Source organism: Anas platyrhynchos, chromosome 6, assembly GCF_047663525.1.
Source record: "Anas platyrhynchos isolate ZD024472 breed Pekin duck chromosome 6, IASCAAS_PekinDuck_T2T, whole genome shotgun sequence".
NCBI classification, from domain to species: Eukaryota; Metazoa; Chordata; class Aves; order Anseriformes; family Anatidae; genus Anas; species Anas platyrhynchos.
This window is the reverse complement of record NC_092592.1, coordinates 3914369-3933425: the sequence shown is the minus strand read 5'-3', so window position 1 is coordinate 3933425 and position 19057 is coordinate 3914369. Positions and strand designations below refer to the sequence as shown.

The 19057-nt window shown below is 58.0% G+C and overlaps 5 protein-coding genes across 7 annotated transcripts in view; 4 read left to right on the top strand and 1 right to left on the bottom strand.

Annotated features, from left to right (window-relative positions):
* The window catches only part of LOC101797420 (lipase member M), a 49844-nt gene extending 33937 nt beyond the window's left edge, over positions 1–15907 (bottom strand). Inside the window, exon 1 of the mRNA XM_072040260.1 lies at positions 15737–15907. Within this exon, the coding sequence (XP_071896361.1) occupies positions 15737–15907 (171 nt within the window). The remainder of the gene's footprint in view (positions 1–15736) is intronic.
* On the top strand, positions 1927–8210 carry LOC101801843 (lipase member M). The gene is made up of 10 exons (XM_021270767.4): positions 1927–2014; positions 2929–3040; positions 4119–4236; positions 4891–5089; positions 5737–5846; positions 6325–6470; positions 6838–6984; positions 7281–7352; positions 7711–7776; positions 7977–8210. The coding sequence occupies exons 2-10, from the start codon at positions 2936–2938 to the stop codon at positions 8208–8210; spliced, it is 1197 nt and encodes a 398-aa protein (XP_021126442.4). The 5' UTR covers positions 1927–2014; positions 2929–2935.
* On the top strand, positions 8568–11460 carry PAOX (polyamine oxidase). Its single transcript, XM_038180974.2, has 7 exons — positions 8568–8715; positions 8792–9281; positions 9383–9582; positions 9884–10139; positions 10400–10512; positions 10694–10851; positions 11310–11460. The coding sequence occupies exons 1-7, from the start codon at positions 8568–8570 to the stop codon at positions 11439–11441; spliced, it is 1497 nt and encodes a 498-aa protein (XP_038036902.2). The 3' UTR covers positions 11442–11460.
* MTG1 (mitochondrial ribosome associated GTPase 1) lies at positions 11840–14531 on the top strand. 3 transcript variants are annotated; one of them, XM_072040264.1, is made up of 11 exons: positions 11840–12027; positions 12098–12164; positions 12401–12503; positions 12586–12666; positions 12859–12915; positions 13154–13244; positions 13331–13392; positions 13619–13715; positions 13922–14003; positions 14078–14190; positions 14314–14531. In XM_072040264.1, exons 1-11 carry the CDS (start codon positions 11880–11882, stop codon positions 14514–14516), a joined length of 1104 nt encoding a protein of 367 aa, XP_071896365.1. In that variant the 5' UTR covers positions 11840–11879; the 3' UTR covers positions 14517–14531. The 3 variants fall into 3 exon arrangements, with proteins under 3 accessions (XP_071896365.1, XP_071896364.1, XP_071896366.1); XM_072040265.1 differs by having other exon boundaries at positions 11844–12027; positions 14330–14531; XM_072040263.1 differs by having other exon boundaries at positions 14078–14531.
* Positions 15874–17580, top strand: ECHS1 (enoyl-CoA hydratase, short chain 1). The gene is made up of 8 exons (XM_027460594.3): positions 15874–16008; positions 16157–16354; positions 16434–16561; positions 16635–16734; positions 16818–16922; positions 16999–17118; positions 17196–17263; positions 17349–17580. The coding sequence occupies exons 1-8, from the start codon at positions 15906–15908 to the stop codon at positions 17412–17414; spliced, it is 888 nt and encodes a 295-aa protein (XP_027316395.1). The 5' UTR covers positions 15874–15905; the 3' UTR covers positions 17415–17580.
* Positions 17581–19057: the final 1477 nt, after the last annotated feature.

Below are 19057 nucleotides of genomic sequence, written 5' to 3'. Positions count from 1 at the left end.
TGAGTTTTCTTAAGTTAGATCCTACAACAGTACTGTACAAATATTCCATGAGTGTGATTATGTGTTTAATCTTAAGATGCCCATGATAGTCTACCCAATATTTGCTTATGCACCCTACCAGGTATTATGAGGCCCTGGCACCGTAGGTTCATATCAGTGACGATTCACAGTTCTGTCAAATGTACATGCACAGCAGTGTCATGACAGTGTTGTTCTTTTTACCCAAACTTGCACCTACCTGTCAAAATGTTCAGCTCTGGTCCCCTAACCTCAGAAACCTCTAAGGTCCTCATTTCTTCCTTTGACTAAGCTAAACAAGAATTTCTCAGTAAAAAGCTAGCTGCTTTTTGTTTGCAACTTCTCTCTTTCCTACCATAGATATGGTAAGTACCAGTGCTAAATGCTACACCAGCCACAGTATGGATACACCACTCTGGCAGCCTTGTCTCTTGGCCAGAGGACACTGGAGAATTCCCTGCCAACTTTTCAACCTCTACTAGTCACTACTGCTAGTATCTAGTACCTCCACCACATAGCTAGTACCTAGCGGAGGCAGAAAGCACATAGTGGAGGCAGAAAGCACCTAGTGGAGGCAGAAAGCAACAGACATGACAGTGGATGAAGCAGCTGACTGTACAAGTAAAAGGTGAAGTCTGTCTTGATGCCGTTGAAGGAAACCAGAGGGTAGTATAGAGCAACACAGGCCGGGTGCTGGTTTCTCCATCCACGGGGCATTGTTTAAACACTCTTAGGATGGATGCTGGAATTGTCCTCTACACGACTTGTGAAGTTTATCTTATATAGTGAGACTTTGGTGTTCACAAGAGGGGGAAGACACTTAAGAGGCACAAATATGGACAGAAGTGAGGTAATGAAACAGCAAAGGCTTTCGCACACCTGTTGTGGGAAAGTTGTACCCCCCCACATAGCTCCTTTCAGTCAGTGTTGAGCACTGATAAAAAATTAGTCTTGTGGATGGAGTAACCTGTGCGTGTTTTAAAGAAGTGTGTCAGCTGAGTGTGTTTCACAACTCACAGACTGCTCCTGGGCTATGGCTGGTATGAATATTAGAAGTCAACCTAATCCTTATCCAGGAAATATACATGTAAGCAGAGCATCTGGTAGCAAGACAAAGGCTTGGACTTTTGGGTGGCTACAGAGCACCTACAGAAAAGCACAGGTTGTAGCATCATGGGCTGCAGGTGGAGAAAGAGCATCTTTGCTCTGTGTAATACACATCGCTTCAGCCAAACAAAGGCATTGCACAAGCTCTCCTTCTCTCTGCAGTCCATTGGCAAGATGCTAAGGTTGGTGCTTTCCCAGAGAACATTGCAGAGGTTTTGCAAGTTGCCAGCTGCAAATACAATACTGCTTGGGCCTAAGAGGTATGTAGAGGCTGCCTGGGCCGCTGACACTTATGAAGGATAGTGTAATGGCCTAGTGTTTTCCACCCACACAGCCAATGAAGTCTGGCCTGACACTCACGTGCGAGGATGGAGAGGTCAGCGTGCTTGTGTGGCCTCATGAATCTGGTAGAGAGACAGACACAGCTGCTGTTTGTCCACATCATTTCATGGGGTCTGTGTGCACAGGTAGTGAGAGCAGCCTGAGTCTTCTCCTTTCTCCACAATACCTTCTAAGAGGCATTCCCATGGGCACACGGGAGTTAGGAAATGACCTTTTCGAAATGAAATATTTGGATGTTTTTTACTGTGGCTATCATCAGCTTAAGATGAAATTCCATAGCTGAAATTCCTTACTGCGTCACCTCAGCTGCTTCTGAAAACGTAATCCGTTGCAAGCCTGAGAGTTATGACCACAAGACCAAGTGGAGGAAGTTATCAAAGATATGACCCATGCTCACATCCCTTAATTGGAGGACACATGATGTGGTCCAGCGTGGTGCCAACGTAGCAGGGCTCTGACACAACACGCTCCTTTTAATGCTGGTGTTGATAGAGCTGCCACCATTCCCACCACCAGCCTGATCAGATACGACAGTGGGCTCTGCCTGGTAATGTATTTTACTGTAATTCAGATTTGTGTTGGAGCTATCCTAAGGGTGAAAAAGCGTTGAATTTTTTTTTTGTTTTTTTTTTTTTTTTTTTGTTTGTTTGTTTTTTGTTTTGTTTTGTTTTGTTTTGTTTTTTGTTTTGTTTTTTTTCTCAGTAACTTATCTCTAGGTATTAACATAGAGAGAGTTATTGTGAACACTGGGAATATTTCAGAGGGCAGATATGTCTCATGGTGTGGGAGACCCACTGGGAGGAGGATGAAGGAAGGTAGAGAGAAAACAGATGGCTGGTGATTTGCAAAAACAGACTTGCAGCTCATGTGACTAAGTAGAAGTTACACTCAAACTTTTAATAGACTGGTGAAGCATTAGAAATCACATATAATATTAACTGTGTTACGAATATATCTTTGTTCAGGGCAAGAGATTCTAAGGTGATCAAAAACCTTCCTTTTTTTTTTTTTTTTTTTTTTTTTTTTTTTTTTTCAGGCAACACTTATTTAATGAATAGTCTTTCCACAAGTCTCTAGTAGTTTCAGTTCATGGGACCCTTGGTGGCTTCCGTGTGCAAAAGCTAAGCAGTAAAGACACAGCAAAAGTATAGATATGTGTTTCTTTCGTAGTTCAAATTCTTATTTAGGATTAATTCCCTCCATGTGACAATTGGCCCAATGGTATTTTCCATCACCCTAGTACTTGCATTACATCATCTTTTTATGATTAAAACTTCAAATGGGTCTTGCCCAGTTCCCGATCCAGCCTGTGTGGAGAAGCATGGAGAGCCCTGCAGGGAATCTAAATGAAACATGGAGATGGGAATCCCCTTTTCTTCCCCAGCACAGCCTGTCATTTGTGATCTACAGATATACAGTTATTAATGAATAACAATAATATAATAATAATATTTTACACAGGTGCAAGATGTGGTTGTTCATTGCAACTTTGTTTTTGACACAAGCAGTTGCCAACTCAGAAGATGTCATGGAGCACACAAAGGGTGCAAATCCTGAGACAATCATGAATATTGTAAGTTCAGGAGAAGCCTGAATTTCCTCTCTGTCTGAAGGTTTGCAGATATGTAGCTAGGGGAAAGAGGATTGCAGAGGGATGGAGGGTGTGTGTGGAGAGGGCTTGTGTAGCTGTGTGTGCTGGGTTTGTACAGCTGAGTAGTATTATGCTGCCTCAAAAACACCATTAACAAGCCCTGCTTCCTGAATGAATCTTTTTCCTCCCAGCATTGAGTGCAATTATAAGCAGGTCAGTTAGAGGAGGCAGTAATCACAATGTGGATTGGATCAGATTTCTTCCTTGAGGGTAGAAAGTTTTGCACACTCCTCTTCTCCTTGTTCAAACAGCTTGGCATTCTCCCATTCCCCTTAATGAGGCTGGAGCTCAGCCAGGAATTAAAAGCCCCACAAGTGAGCCTAAAACGGAGCCAGTGACGGTGGTGCTGCACCAGGCACAGGCTCACCAGCACACCAGTCTGGGGCTGGAGGCACCAGGGCAGGGCTTTGCATCCAGACCCCTGCTGGCCCCACTCCCAGCTGGGCCAGCACTGCAGATCCAGGAGGCTGCACCTTTAGATGGACTCAGGAGTTTGGCAATGAAATTGCTGAAATCAGCCTCTTCCAGCAACCATGTGAAAATGCAAGCGTGGCAATCTGTAGGCTTGATTTCACTGGACTGAAATGTCCCAATCTGTTGAATTTTCAGCATAGATAAAGCTTTGGCAGAGCCACATGAGTCCTGTGAAAAATCCTACGGAGCTTGTCCTGTTGCCACAAGAGGCACTTCCAGTCAGCCCAGCTCTGCAGGATGGATATGCCCACGATCTTATCTGCCCCGCCAGCTGGCTCAGAGCGTGACATGACATGTTTTGCTGCTAGTATCAGTAGCCAGTAAGCCCTTTTGCTTTCAGCCCTCACTTTTGGAGGAATCCAAAGACACGTGCTGCATGTTGCAGCTGGGCCCTGCTGCCTCCTGACCCTGAGCAGCCCCACTCCTGCTCAGACACTGCCCGTGCCTCCTCATCCCTTGCAGACATCAGCATTTGGTATTTTCAAACATTTGATTGGGTTTTCCACCTTGTTTTTTGTTTTCTCAGAGCCAAATGATCTGCTACAAAGGGTACCCCAGCGAGGAGTATGAAGTCCTGACTCGTGATGGTTACTATGTCATCCTGAACAGAATTCCTCATGGGAGAGAAAAGCCTGGAAATGGAGGTATGGTTCTGTTTGGCAAGGAAGCTAGCAAAAAAAAAGGCATAACCCACTGATCAGCTACCTGAGATCTGTGTGAAGGGATGAAATTTATCCAGCTAAGGGAGTATATGCTGTTAAAGCTAAAATACTAAATCCATGGCACTTCTCCAATTTGCAGCCGAGGTTTTGCCAGCCAGCAAATGGGTGCAGCATGGAAACCTTTTTTATCAAGCAGCAACTTGGCTTCAAGGCTCAGAGGGTGCAGACATATCTTGGGATAATTTAGTTTTACTTTTTCCTCCTAAATCCATGACTTTGGAATCTGTACTATCCTGGGGACAGGCCTGTAGGCCTGAGCTTTTACATGGTTGCTGTGAGCTGCCCGTGGCCACGGCACTGAGGGGATGGGCATGTTGGACCAGAAGGACTTGGGAGAGACAACAGCAGCTCTCCAGCCTGAGACAACCAGGATAATAGCCACGAGACAACTACAGCAGAGATTTCCTAATGTCCCTGATCTGATGTCTTACTCCAGGCTTCGTCTTCTCAAGACGTCATAACAACATGCATTGCATGTTGTCTGACCATGCAACATGGAGGCTTTCTTAGCCTGAATTTGGGTTAAGTAGGGGGATTCTGTTTCAATGAAACATGCTGTTTCTCTTTCAAATCCAGGCCCCAAACCAGTTGTGTTTCTTCAGCATGGGCTACTTGGTGAAGGCAGCAACTGGGTTGAAAATCTGTCTAACAACAGCCTTGGCTTCATACTAGCGGACTCTGGCTATGACGTCTGGCTGGGAAACAGTCGGGGAACACGCTGGTCCCAGAGACACCAGCATCTTTCCATTGATCAGGTTGAATTCTGGGATTTCAGGTAGGCTGGAGTGGATTACAAAAGCTGGCAAACTTTCCCATCTGTCACTAACCTCTGGGCAGAGGTGGGTGCCTCCATGCAGGCAAGTCAGAGCATATAGTCCCAGACATGGCCTCCCCCAGACCTCCCAGTGGAAGCTGGAGGCAGGAAGGCTGGAGATACCTGTGCAAACCCAGCTTGTGATATGGTGCCAGCATCTCCAGGCAGTGGGGTGCTGCAGCCTCTGTAGGTCTCCACCCTGTGGAGACATCAGCTTGCAGTAGACAAGCTAATAATGTAGGTCTGCATTTCACCATATCACTCTAAAAGACACATGGGCAGGAATTCTTGAGAAGCAGAGCAGGTGCTGGCACCCTGACCTGCAGAGACAGTTGTGGGTCTGCAGAGCTGTCATGTGTTGCACCTGAAATGCTGTGTTGCACTGCTGGCTGGGGTCTGCACAGTTTCCCAACTACAGTTATGGGAGGACTAAGCCTCTTCAAGGAACGATGAGGCCATGGCAGGAGAGATGCCTTTGGACCTCATGTAGTTCCACCCACCACAGAGCTCTTCTTGGCCATGAGAATTTTCTACTGGAAAATTACCCTCAGATATCAAAGCCTTCTGTATATGTACCTTGTAACTGACATGCTATTCCTGTATTGCAGTTTCCATGAAATGGCTATGTATGACCTCCCAGCAATGATCAACTTTGTTCTGCGGAAGACCGGCCAGAAGCAGATATATTACGTGGGCTACTCTCAGGGTGCCACTATTGGTGTGTTAGAAAGGGTTGGACATCACCTTTCTCTTCACAGCAGGGAAGGCATGGCCCGTACCACCTTGAAAACAATAATTTTTCTATATGTGAGCAGAAATTCTAGAGAGGTCCCATCTTTGTGGACAGCTGAGCAGGCACACGAAGGCAATGTCCAGAAGGTCTCTTGCAGTGAGGAATCCCTCAGCAGCAGTGCTTTCTATAAAAGAGAACTGCAAGGACCAGCATGCTCCAGAGCAGTAGGAAAATTTCTTGGTGACCTCAGTAAGCTCCTGAAAATCAAATTTCAGCCCAGAAAATCGAATTGCAATGTTCCACACCAAACACAGAGGCATTTTGCATGGAGGTCACAGTTTGTGCTTTCTGATGAAACACGCATTGTTGTTGTTTTTTTTACCACCTAGGCCACCACATGTATGAGAGGACATAAGAGAGAACAAAGACCAACAAGTCTCATAGTGTTTTTCTGTTTTCTCAGCATTCATAGCATTTTCATCCATGCCAGAACTGGCTCAGAAAATCAAAATGTTTTTTGCCCTGGCTCCTGCAGTGATAATTACGCACGCCAAAAGTCCAATCATGAAAATGTCATTCCTGCTTGACAGACAATTCAAGATATTTCAGGTATGAGATTGGTCCCTACTCTACTCCCCTGAGCTCAATTTTAGTGACAGTGAGAAACAAATCCAGTGCTTTCAACCCACCAGAGAGGTGGAGTGAAAGAGAAGAGGCAAGAACATCGACTTCCCCAGCGTGCCTTCCACCAGCACACAGGCAACACAATGTTCAGTGACCTGCACACATCCCAGCAGGGTGGAGGGTAGGGGGAAGCAGGTTTTGCTCTCACAGGCACCCTGTGCAGCACATCCCCTCACAGGACAGCTCGTGGGGACACTGCAGGGCTCTGGCCAGCTGGGTTGCGGGAGACAGGCTGAGGGGTGGGTGCAGAAAGAGAAATGCAAGCAGTTATCTTTGCCCTTTGTTTCCCCAGCTCTTGGTGGGCCAAACGGATGCCTCACTGCGAATGAGGAAGCTCTGGAGATTTCTTCCTGATCTGTGCAGGCACCCAGTCTTGCACAAGCCCTGTGCCACCCTGTTGTTCCTGCTGGGAGGCTACAATGAGAAGAACCTCAACATGGTATGTGTGCCTCTGTACCCCTCTTGCTGCCACCCCAAAAGGAGAAGTCCACAAGCTTTCTGCACTTGCACTGCTTGTCCCCAGGAGACATGCCGCACCTCCTGGCAGTGCAAGGAAGCACCACAGCCGTGCCAGAGCAATTGATTTTTAATGGAAATTACATTTCTGAACCTGAACCAAGTCTATAGGCAGCACAACTCAGCAGTGGCTGTTTTGGAAAACGCATTGTCTGGCAACTGTTGTCTTTGTTCCTAACTATTTGCAAGGAATGATATCTTGAATGTTTTTCCCTGTAGACCCGGCTGGATGTATACACAGCCCACTATCCTGACAGGACATCTGTCAAAAACATGATACACTGGGCCCAGGTAGGTTCTCTGAAAGAGAGCAGAAGGACACTGAGTGTGTGAAAGTAAAGTCACCAACACAAAGTTCTCTCGCAGCACCCTGCACACAAAACACTGCTGGCGAGAAGGGTCACACAGGTGCAAGGGTAGCACCAAATCATGTGCAACCCATTGCTTTGTGAACTTGGACACAGGAGGTCAAATCACCACCCCTGTACAAGAAGAAGGTCCGGCTCTGTGGGGATGCTACCCCACTGTGAAACACCAAGCACCCTCTTGCAAAGGAGTCCCTCAAGGAGGCTTTGAGATGCAGGACTTTTGCAGCTGCACTCAGGGGCCCCACTGCGCATCTCACTGCAGTTTGGTCCTCTCCTCCCAGGTGATGACCTCAGGAGACTTCAAAGCCTTTGACTATGGTAGTGAAAACCAAGCCATATACCACCAGGTAGGAGGAGGCTGCAGCGCTGGTGTCGGGAGGAGGGAGGTGGACAGGTGGCAGGGGCGGGGGCCGGGGAAGCCCCCCTGCGTTCATCCCCCAGGATGTCCCCATCCAAAACCACTGCCAGCTTCACACCGAGTCTGTCCCAGGTGTTGCAGGGCTGGGTTAGCTTGTGGGGGTTCTCAGACGTGTCTGTGTCTCTCCAGGAGACACCTCCCTCCTACCAGCTGGAGAAGATGACCGTGCCCACTGCAGTGTGGTCAGGAGGTGAGGACTGGGCAGCCGACTGGAGGGACGTGCACCTGCTGCTGCCCCGCATTGCCCACGTCGTCTCCTACGTGCACATTGCTGACTGGAACCACTGGGACTTCATCTGGGGTTTGGATGCCCCCGCGCGCCTCTACAGCCACATCCTGGCCTTGATGGAGAGGTCCCGGTAGAGCAGGACCTGGCTCAGCAGGCCAGTTGCATCTGGACACGGGGAGGCTGGGGGCCGGGAGCAGCCCCTGTCTGTGGCAGAGAGGAGATGGATGGAGCCAAGCCTTCCTCAGCCAACACAGGGGGCTCGGGGTGGCTGCGGGGAACATGGGGCCAGCTGACAGCGGTGCCACCGCCAAGCCGCCTGCTCCTGCTCTGCACGGCCCCACCCTGCTGCGTGCTGCAAAACCCATACCCGCACATACAGAAGAACAAAATAAATATCAATAAATAAACGAACACGAGCCGGGGCTGTGGCGCTGCCTCAGCTCCCCACGGCCACGCAGATCCGGGGTGGCCCCGGAAGCGGCGCGGGCCCCATGGAGGCCGGCGGCGGGCGCCGGGTGCTGGTGGTGGGCGCGGGGCTGGCGGCGCTGGGGGCGGCGCAGCGGCTGCAGGGCCCCGGCGCTGTGCGGCTGCTGGAGGCGGGGAGCCGCGCCGGGGGCCGCATCTGGAGCCGCCCTTTCGGTAGGGAGCGGGGTGGAGGGGTGGGGGGGGGCTCCGAGCTCGGGAGCCCCGCGGTGAGCCCGTCCCCCTCCTGCAGCCTCGGGGCTGGCGGAGCTGGGCGCGCACTGGATCCACGGGCCCTCGGAGGGGAACCCCGTCTTTCGCCTGGCCTCCTGCTACGGCCTGCTGGGGCCCGGCGCTGCCGAGGAGGAGAACCAGCGGGTGGAGGCCGGGGGGCACCCGCTGCTGCCCTGTGTCACCTACGGCAGCTCGGGGAAGGTGCTGAGCCCCGAGCTGGTGAGCAGCACCCGCGCCCTCTTCTCTGAGCTGCTGGGCTCGGCCCAGGCCTTCCTCCACGCCAAGGAGCTGCCTGCTGCCGGCGTGGGGCAGTACCTGCGGGCAGAGCTCGCCCGGCTGGCCCCCACCTGGGATGAGAATGAGGACAGCAAGAGGCTCCGGCTGGCCATCCTCAGCACCTGTCTCAAGCTGGAGTGCTGCATCAGCGGCACCCACAGCATGGACCTGGTGGCCCTGGGGTCCTTTGGGGAGTACACCTCGCTACCCGGCCTTGACTGCACCTTCCCAGGGTAAGTGTAGGGCAGGGAGCAGAGGGGAGCTCCTGCTGGGGTCCCACACAGGGTGACCAAGTGGGGCAGGCAGGCATCCCGGCTGTCATCCTCTCCCACAGCGGCTACAGCAGCCTGCCCGACCGCATGCTCGCAGCTCTGCCTGAGGGCACCGTCCTGCTCAACAAGCCAGTGAAAACCATCCAGTGGCAGGGGTCCTTCTTTGAGAAGGGGGATGTGGCGAGGAAGTTCCCTGTCCGGGTGGAGTGTGAGGACGGTGACTCCTTTCTTGCTGACCACGTCATCATCACCGTCCCACTGGGTGAGACCACCAATTCCCTGCCCTGCCCATCCCTTGGCACCCAGTCCCTGCCCCACACCAGGAGGAGATGTTCCTGTGCGCTGCTTCTGGCTGGCAAGGCTGAATATGGGCAGGATTGGCCTGAGCCCCTTCCCAGCCTCCCCTTCCCATGGACCATGAGGATAAAGTATCCCAAACCCAAGTACTGCGGCCCTATCCCCTTCCCTGGATGCTGCATCACCCTGCTGAGCCCCACTGCCACCCCAGGCTCAGTGAGCACCTGGATTGCAGTGGAAGGAGCTGCCTGATCTTTTCTCTGTAGGTTTCCTCAAAGAACACCATCACGACTTTTTCCAGCCCCCCCTGCCCACGTGGAAAGCCGAGGCCATTCACCGCCTGGGCTTCGGCACCAACAATAAGATCTTCCTGGAGTTTGAGCAACCCTTCTGGGAGCCCGAGCAGCAGCTCTTGGAAGTGGTGTGGGAGGACGAGTCACCCCTTGCAGAGCCCAGCACTGACCTGGAAGCCAGCTGGTTCAAGAAGCTCATCGGCTTTGTGGTCCTCCAGCCACCAGAGCAGTATGTGGCTAGGCGCTTCAGCCCCACGCTGTGGCATCTCTGCGGTGCTGGCAGGCAGTGCTGTGTTTGGGCACCTTCAGCACAACGTGAATGAGCATCTTGGTCCTGTCTGTGGCGTCAAGCCTTCACAGAGCTGCTGTCACCTCTGGCTGCAGCACAGTGGGAATGGTGGTGTTCCCAGGGCAGAGAGGGCTCTTGCCTGCGCGGAACCAGCCCCATCGCCTTCCATCCTGACGGGTGCCCTCCTCTCCCTCCCCCAGGCTTGGGCACGTCCTCTGTGGCTTCATTGCTGGGAAGGAGGCGGAGTACATGGAGACGCTAAGTGATGCAGAGGTTCTCCGCACCATGACCAGCATTCTCCGCACGCTGACAGGTACCTGCTCCCCTACCCACTGCTGCCCAGTGGGGCAAGGGTGACTGCCTTCAGAGATGGAAGATCCCCTAAATCTCCATGCAAGAGCTCCCAGGCTGCTTAGGCAGAAAGCTGGGGGACTCTCCCAACACCCAGAGTGGTGATGGGAGGACAGGTCTCAGCTTTGTCCCCGTGTGTGTAGGGAACCCAAGCCTGCCTGCTCCCCGGAGCATTCTCCGGTCCCAGTGGCACAGTGCACCCTACACCCGGGGCTCCTACAGCTACGTGGCTGTTGGCAGTTCAGGGGATGACATTGATGCGCTGGCCCAGCCTCTGCCTGAGGACGCGTCAGACCCCAGGGTAATTATGCTGGGAAATGGCAGGTGGATGGGACCCATGGGACAGCCGCCCTGGTGCTGTTCTTCTGACTGGGCAGATGCGCGGGGATGGGTGGCCACAGGTGGGAACAGGGTACCCCAAGAAGGACAGGGAGATGCCTTCTGCTCTGTTCAGGAGTCTACGACGCTAGAGTCCTCCCGCCAAGCTTCAGGGATGAGGGGGGCACCCCATTCCCATACACTCCCATACACTTTGGGGATGTGCAGCTCCCCCCCGCCCGCTCCCCAGCACCCTCAGGCCACGCAGGATTCCTCCTGGGCCTTTGCCACCGTGGTGCCCGCCTCTTGCTCTCCGCACAGCCCCCCCCCACCACGCCGGACCCCGGGGACGGGAGGCCTTTGGGTCCTGGGGGAGCTGTTTCAGCGCAGCCCCCCCCCCCCCCCCCGGGAGCTCACCTCCCACCGCCCACCTCCCCGCAGCCGCTGCAGCTCCTCTTCGCCGGCGAGGCCACCCACCGCACCTTCTACTCCACCACGCACGGGGCGCTGCTGTCGGGCTGGCGGGAGGCCGAGCGCCTCAACCGGCTCCCGCGAGCCGCCGAGCCGCAATAAACCCGCCTTGCCGCAGCCATCCGAGCCTCCTTTATTAAACCCGGCGCCGCCGGGGGGGGGGGAGGGCGGCCCGCGGGGCCCGCAGCGCCGCTAGTACCAGTTGGTGCTGGCGATCATGAAGCGAACGTCGTCCAGCGGGGCCGTCGCCGTCGCCGGGGCCGGGCCGGGCTGCGGGGCGGGCGGCTGGGGGGCGGTGGCGGGAGGCTGGGGGGCGGCGGCGGGCGGCTGGGGGGCGGCGGGGACCGCGGGGGGCGCCCCTCGGGCCCCTCCCGGCCCCGCCGCCGAGGCTTCGCCCCCCGCCGCAGGCGCTGCAGCGCGCGGTGTCGCCATGGCTCTGGGAACGGCGCGGGGCGGGGAGAGGAGAGGCCCAGCCCCGGTCGCGATCCCGCCCCCCGCCGCCCGCTCCTCCCTTGCGCGCCCGCTGCCGCCGGCGCCGCCATGACGGGGCGGGCGGGAGCGCTGCGAGCGGCCGCCGCTGCCGCCGCCGCCGCGGGCGGGCCTGGCTGGGGGCCCGGCACCTTCCGGGCTCGTTTCGACTTCGGCGGTCGCGACGTGGCCTCCTGGTTCCCCGGGCACATGGCCAAAGGTGAGGGCCCGGCGGCGGGCGAGCCCCTCGGCGGGCGCCCCGCCGCTCAGCACCCGGCGCTGCTTTCCAGGGCTGCGGCAGATGCGGGGCTCCCTGAGGCGCGCAGACTGCCTGGTCGAGGTGCACGACGCTCGCATATCCTCCGCCACGCCACCCTCCCGGCACCTCGCCCCGCGTTGACACCAGCATCGTGTCCCATTGCCTCCTGGTGCCCTGGCCCAAGTCCCTTAACCCCCCCCCCCCCCCCCGTACAAGCCCTGTAACCCCTAAATTAGCCCCCAGACCCCCCCCCCCCCCCCCCCAGCCCTTCTGTTTTCCCCAGTATCTGCCCCCGCTGCCAGCACACGGTTGTTCACCTTAGCAGCGAGCACATCCCGCTGTCAGGCCGTAACCCCATGCTGCAGGAGGCACTGGGCATCCGCCCACACGTCCTGGTTCTGAACAAGATGGACCTGGCCGACCCTCGCCAGCAGCCGGTGAGCACGAGGGGTGCTGGAGCTGGCCGGGGTCCTGTGGGGCCACTTCAGGACAGTGCCAGAAGTGCCTCTGCTTCCACAGAAAGTCCTGGAGCAGCTGAAGCAGCAGGGATGTCCGCATGTTGTCTTTGCTGATTGCCAGCGGGACAGCAATGTCAAGAAGGTAATGGGACAGCAATCCCAGTGTGGCTCCCCGCTGTGCCATGCTGTGGGGAGGTGACACGTAGTAGCATGCCTGGTGACCAGCATCACTGGGCCACGGTATTCCACATCTCCAAGGCTGGCTCCAGTTGGCCAAGGTGCCCCATCCTCTCCTTGGCCCCAAGTGAGAGCCCTTCTCCCTGCTTCCCTGCAGATTGTCCCCCTGGTTGCCAAGCTCATCAGCAGCAGTCCCCGCTACGACAGGGCCGAGGTGAGAAGAGACGAGACTGCAAGCATGTGTGCAGTGTCACTCTGGGCCTGCGGTCTCTGTGCCCCACCAGCAAGCGGGTGACCAGGGAACCAGGGCTGCAGGCACCTCCCTCTCCCGCTGAGGAGAGGGTGCTGCATGCCTGGAAGTGCTGGCAAACACTGGGCTGCTTCTGTGTGGCTGCTGAGGTGTAGCTGGCTGGTAACCAGCTTCTTCCTGCACGTATCCCCCTTGCTTCCAGAATGCTGAGTACAACATCATGGTGATCGGTGTGCCCAACGTGGGCAAGTCATCACTCATCAACTCACTGCGGAGGCTGCACCTCAGAAAGGGTATTTCTCTGGCGCAGGAAGGAGCCACTGGCATAGCCGTGCCGAGGCACGTCACTTGTTTCCCTCACTCTCTCCTTTCCCCAAAGGAAAAGCCACCGCAGTCGGTGGTGAGCCGGGTGTCACCAAGGCAGTGCTGACCAGAATTCAGGTACTGTTCCTTTTCTCCCTGCCAGCTGGGTGGGTGCTGGCCTTGGAGAAGGGCCTGAGAGCTTGCATGTCCTCAGAAGCCTGTCAAGGTACCCCGTTACTTTGCATCAAGACTCCAATGAAGAGCTCAGCTTGTTAGTGGTGTCACCACCCCTGCCTGAGCCTGTGTTGCTAATTACTGGACCACATGTCCCTGCCTGTATAACAGCCCCGCTGTCCCACTGCAGGTCTGTGAGACGCCCCTTATGTACCTGGTGGACACTCCTGGAGTGCTGCCCCCGAAGCTGGGGGACGTGGAGACGGGCATGAAGCTGGCACTGTGTGGTAAGATGCATTCAGGGCCTGAGCTGGCGCTGGCCACTGGGCAGAGCAGCGCCACTGTCCGCAGCCAACACTTGAGGGCTTTGTGTCTGGCCTAGTGTCCACAGGTGATGCATGGGTGCAGGGAGAGGTGACAGGGCTGGGAGTGGGGCTGCCGTAGCGCAGAGCTGAGGCAGGCTGAAGGTGCCGGGACTTGCCCTCTCTTCCAGGAGCTATCCGTGACCACCTGGTCGGGGAGGACATCATGGCTGACTACCTGCTATATACACTGAACAGGCAGCAGCAATTTGGGTGAGCATGGTGTGGAGACAGGGAGAAGCTGGAGGCACCACCTGGGCTAGGTGGCAGCCACGTCCTTCTGGCAGGTACGTGCAGCACTATGGGCTGCCTGAGGCCAGTGACGACATTGGGCATGTGCTGAAGCATGTGGCGCTCATCCTGGGCAAGACGCAGAAGGTAAAGGTGCTCACAGGAACAGGTGAGGAGTGTGGGGCATTCTGTGGTCTCGGGAGTCTTGTGTGTCCTTGGGTTTTGGGGGGTTGTAGGGCTGTGGACTCTGCTGAGTGCTTGCACCAGCCTCTGGCACCTTCTTTCACATTAGCTGCCTCCTTCTCCAGGGAATGTCAACGTGACGATGCTCAACTACTCAGCTGCTGCTTACGAGTTCCTGCGTGCCTTCCGTGCCGGACGCCTGGGCAGGGTGACACTGGACTGAGGGATGGGGTCAGCGTGGGCTCACCAAGGGGTGCAAAGATCTCAGCAGCAGCAGGGAAGCAGGCCCTGGTAGCATGGGGGGATGATTAAAGTGGCTCTTGGTGATCTGTGCCTTGCTGGAATTCATGTGTCTGGGGGGCGAGGGGGTTGGCTGTGCCATGGGCCTTGCCCTGTAGCGTTGCTATGGGGGATGAGGTGCCTCAGTGACGGCTGTGGCCACCCTGCAAGGACTGGGGGAAGTGGGTGCCTCGAGCAGAAACCAAACACTGCAGTCACAACCTCCAGCCCCAGATGAAACCACTGCGGCCCTGGAACAGGGGCTTCAGCTGCCCCAGGGCACTCAGCTTGTGCCACCCATCCCGTATTCGGTGCCTGGGCTGCAGCCAGTCGCGTGTACTTTCTGCCTGGCTTTATTGCTGCGTTGTCACTGTCAAACCATCGAGAATCCCACGTGCGAAGGTGTGGTACAGACAGGGGCGTCTGAGGTGGTGGGGCTTAACATTGGCGCAGGCAGGCCATGAGCCCGGGGCTCTGTGGGGTCCAGGCCCACAGCGGGGGGCACGTCTGGTCCTCGCTGGGGGATGAGCAGGATCAGGCCACCAAGCGGTGCAGGAGGGCAGCGAGCGGGCAGAGCCAGGAGCCAACCTGACCCCAGGCCACCCAGCCGGGGGCCACCGAGGTCCACGCGCCGGCTGTCGCATTGCCCTCGCGATACTCGATGCCGTCATCAGGCCCACCGCCCAGCCGGCCTTGCTGCAGCGCAGCCCCTGCTGCCGCCCCGCCAGCAGCCGCCGCCGCCGCCACGCGCAGGGCCCCACCGTAGCGGGGCAGGGCCCTGGGCCGGCTGCGGGCAGCCCCCCTCGCCCTGCCCCGCGCGGAGCCCCGCGCACCCCCTCGCCCGCCCTTGCCGGCGGCCACATCGCAGAAGGTGGCGGTGAGCAGCATCAGCGACCAGCACCACGCCAGGCGCCGCCTCATCCCGCACGACCTGTGCCGCATGGGTGCGTGGCGGGCATGCGAGCGCCTGCGGAGCGTGCCGGGGCTGCACGCCTGCCCTCGCTCATGCGACGCTCGCGGGGTGCGCGCGCATGAGCCTTGCACGTGCGTGCGCGTGCACGCACGGGCTCACACACATGTGGCACAGCCTCGTGTGCTCCCGTGCCCCTCCGGCGCGCCCGCCCGCGGGTTCGCGCTCAGCACCGAGAGGAGCCCGTGGGCAGCGCCGCGCCGGCCGCGTGCCCGTGCCCAAATCGCGCCCGCGCTCGCGCGCTCCCCGCTCCTTCCCTCCCGCGCCTCGGCCGCGCGCTCACCGGGACAGGGCCCGCCGCCGGTTCCCCTCCGGTCCGTGCCGCGGGAGGGAGCGGGGCCGCGCGGGGCCGGTGCGCGCCCACGCGCGGCGCGGCGCGGGGCGGGGCCGCGCCGGCCAATGGGCGCTCCGCGGGGGCGGGGAGCGTGGCCGCGCCCCCGCGCTCCGCAGCCATGGCCGCCGCCGTGCGCGCGCTCCTGCGCCCCGCAGCCTCCTGCCGCCGCCTGCGCGTCCCCGTCCCCGTCCTGCTGGCAGCGCGGGGCTGCAGCAGCGCCGGTGAGCGGGGCTCCGGGCGGCGGGAGCGCCCCTCGGGGCAGAGGGCGCCGCGCCCGGCGAAGGGCGCCCTGAAATGGCGGCGGGGGGAGCGGGGGGGAGCGGGGGGTGCCGCTGGCGGCGGCGTGACCGGCTGCCGGGCCGCGGGCAGGGCCCCCCTTCCAGTTCCTGCAGGTGCAGAAGGCGGGGAGCAAGGGCAGCGTGGGCCTGATCCGGCTGCAGCGGCCGCAGGCGCTGAACGCCCTCTGCGAGGGGCTGATGGCGGAGCTGCGGCGGGCGCTCGACGCCTTCGAGGCCGACGCGCAGGTGGGCGCCATCGTCATCACCGGCAGCGACAAGGCCTTCGCAGGTAGCACCGCGGCCGCCCGCCTCCCCGCCCTGCCTGCCGTGGGGTCCCCGTGCCGCGAGCACCCCTGCTCCCATTGCAGCCGGCGCGGACATCAAGGAGATGCAGGGCAAAAGCTTCCAGCAGTGCTACGGCGGCGCCTTCCTGGCTGGCTGGGACCGGGTGGCCACCGTCCGGAAACCCACCATCGCTGCTGTCAACGGCTATGCCGTGAGTGTCCCCGTGTCCCTGCGTGCCCTGTGCCGCGTGCCCCACGCCCGTGCTAACCCCGCTGTGTGGCCAGCTGGGTGGCGGGTGTGAGCTGGCCATGATGTGCGACATCATCTACGCTGGGGAGACGGCACAGTTCGGGCAGCCTGAAATCCTGCTGGGGACAATCCCAGGTGAGTGTGGGTGGCGCAGCTCCCTCAGCAGGGCAGGGACAGCTGGCGGTCCCCTCCCGCTGTGCCCATCACCCCTTCCCCAGGTGCTGGTGGGACGCAGAGGCTAACCAGAGCGGTGGGGAAGTCGCTGGCCATGGAGATGGTGCTCACTGGGGAGCGGATCTCAGCAGCGGAGGCCAAGGCAGCAGGTAGGGATGTGAGCGAGGCCAGCATCACGGCAACACCCCCCCCAACCCTGCTGCCAGCTCCCTGCTTGTCCCCTAGGTCTCGTCAGCAAGGTCTTCCCCGTGGACAAGCTGCTGGACGCGGCCATCAGCTGTGCTGAGAAGATCGCCAGCAACTCCAAGCTGGTGGTGGCTATGGCAAAGGAATCTGTCAATGCTGGTATGGGTTTTTAGGGGTAGGGAGCACCGTGGGAGGTGCTGGCTGCACAGTGTCCCCATCTTCTCCCCCTGTCCCAGCCTTCGAGACAACACTGGCGGAAGGGAACAGGACAGAGAAGCGTCTCTTCTATGCCACCTTTGCCACCGTGAGTGTAGGGCCAGCCCTGGGTGCATTGCGCGGGTGGAGCAGGCCCACGGCCTCCCCCACTCCAGCCTCTACTCTTCCACCAGGATGACCGCAAGGAAGGGATGACGGCGTTTGTGGAAAAGCGCAAAGCAAACTTCACTGACAGCTGAGCTGCGATGGCACAGGTGTCGGCTGCCATTTGTCACCTGTGTGCCTCAGCTGGGTGTACACCCCACCCCCAGCACCACATCACCCCAATTACCTCTGTGCTGGGCAAGGCGATCCCTGTCAGGGAGTTCAACATCACTATTAAAAGGCTTTCCTGGTGCTGCCACAGCATTGGTGTCCTTGCTGGTAGCCCCGCAGGGGCCCGCCCAAGCTGGGAAGTGTTGGGGTTTGCTGAGATCCCCACACTGCACCGGGGTGATGGGCTGAGCCCCCCCCCCCCAGCCTGTCGAAGTTCCCCAAAGCTGAGAATTTTGGGGCTGCGCTGTGGTACAGAATCAGAGGATCATTACGGTTGGAAAAGACCTCCACAATCATCTGATCCAGCTGTCCCGCTACCACCAATATTACCCACTAAAGCCACATGTCCCTAAGTACCACATCCAACCTTTCCTTAAACACCCCCAGATAGTACAGAACTGTAGAACTGTGCTCCTGGCAGAAACAAGGAGAAAACCAGGATAAGGAGTGCGGAGAGGTTTTACTGGGGGGGGGGCTGGGGAGGGCAGAGCCTCTCATCTGCAGCCCAGGCAGGGCCACAGTTCTACTCAGCCATGGTAGAGGTGGTCGCGGTCCTTCTCAGGGCCATTCTGCACCTCCATGGACAGAACCAGGGGTTTCCCGAGGTCAGCAGGCTCCTCGGCCTCGGCCTCCACTGCGGAGTGGTAGAGGTAGTCGCGGTCCTCCTCCGGTCCCACCTGGACTTGGGGTGACCCTGCAGGGGGGAACAGAGGTTGTAAGTGGCCAAGGCGGTGGCAGAGGGCCTGGGCGCTGCCAGGGCAGACCATGTTACTTGCTCCAGCATCCTTGGCCCATTCACCTTGCTCTGGTGGCTCCACCGCTCTTCGACCCAGGAGGCTGGAAGGGAGAGCAGAGGCAGCATGTAGAACAGCAGGGCAGGTAAATCACATGTAGCAAGAGCAATGCATTCCCCCTGAGGTGTCTTATGCTTGGGGGTGTTGTTTTGCCTTGCTGCTTTTCCCAGCCAGATCCTCCACCACCCCCCTGAACAGCGGTGCCATGATATTTCTTACATTTCCTTCACCTCATCCAGCTCCATGTCTGCATCCTCCCCAACGGGGCCACCGAGAACCTGCAGGAGAGAGGGGGGCATGCATGAGGGCAGTGGCTCCTCGCATCAGGGTTCCTTGCGCCACAGAGGCTCAAGCTCACCTGGGTGCCCCCATGGGCCAGCAGGAGGAGAGCGGTGCCCAGCAGGACGGCCGTGCTGCACAGAGCCATGGCTGCCTCTGCCCACGCCTGGCCTTTGCCCTGCACTTTATCCTCAGGTGCGGTGCAGCCACGTGTCGCCTGCTGCTCTGTGGGGAAGCAGTGCCAGTGCACCCTGCCCTGCACTGCTGCACCTCCACCCTGCCATGCACAACTGCAGCTGCACCCTGCTGTGCACTACTGGGCTGTGTACGCAGGTGGGTGAGCAGTACAGAAGGGGGTCGTCGGTGTTTTAAGAAAGGAATTGGCCGCCAGCAGGACACTGAGATGGTCCGTCCGTGTGGGCCTGTGTAATGTGGCTCGCACCCAAAGCCCCAGGGAGGTGATGGTGGACACGCTGCATTTTGACCGTGTTATT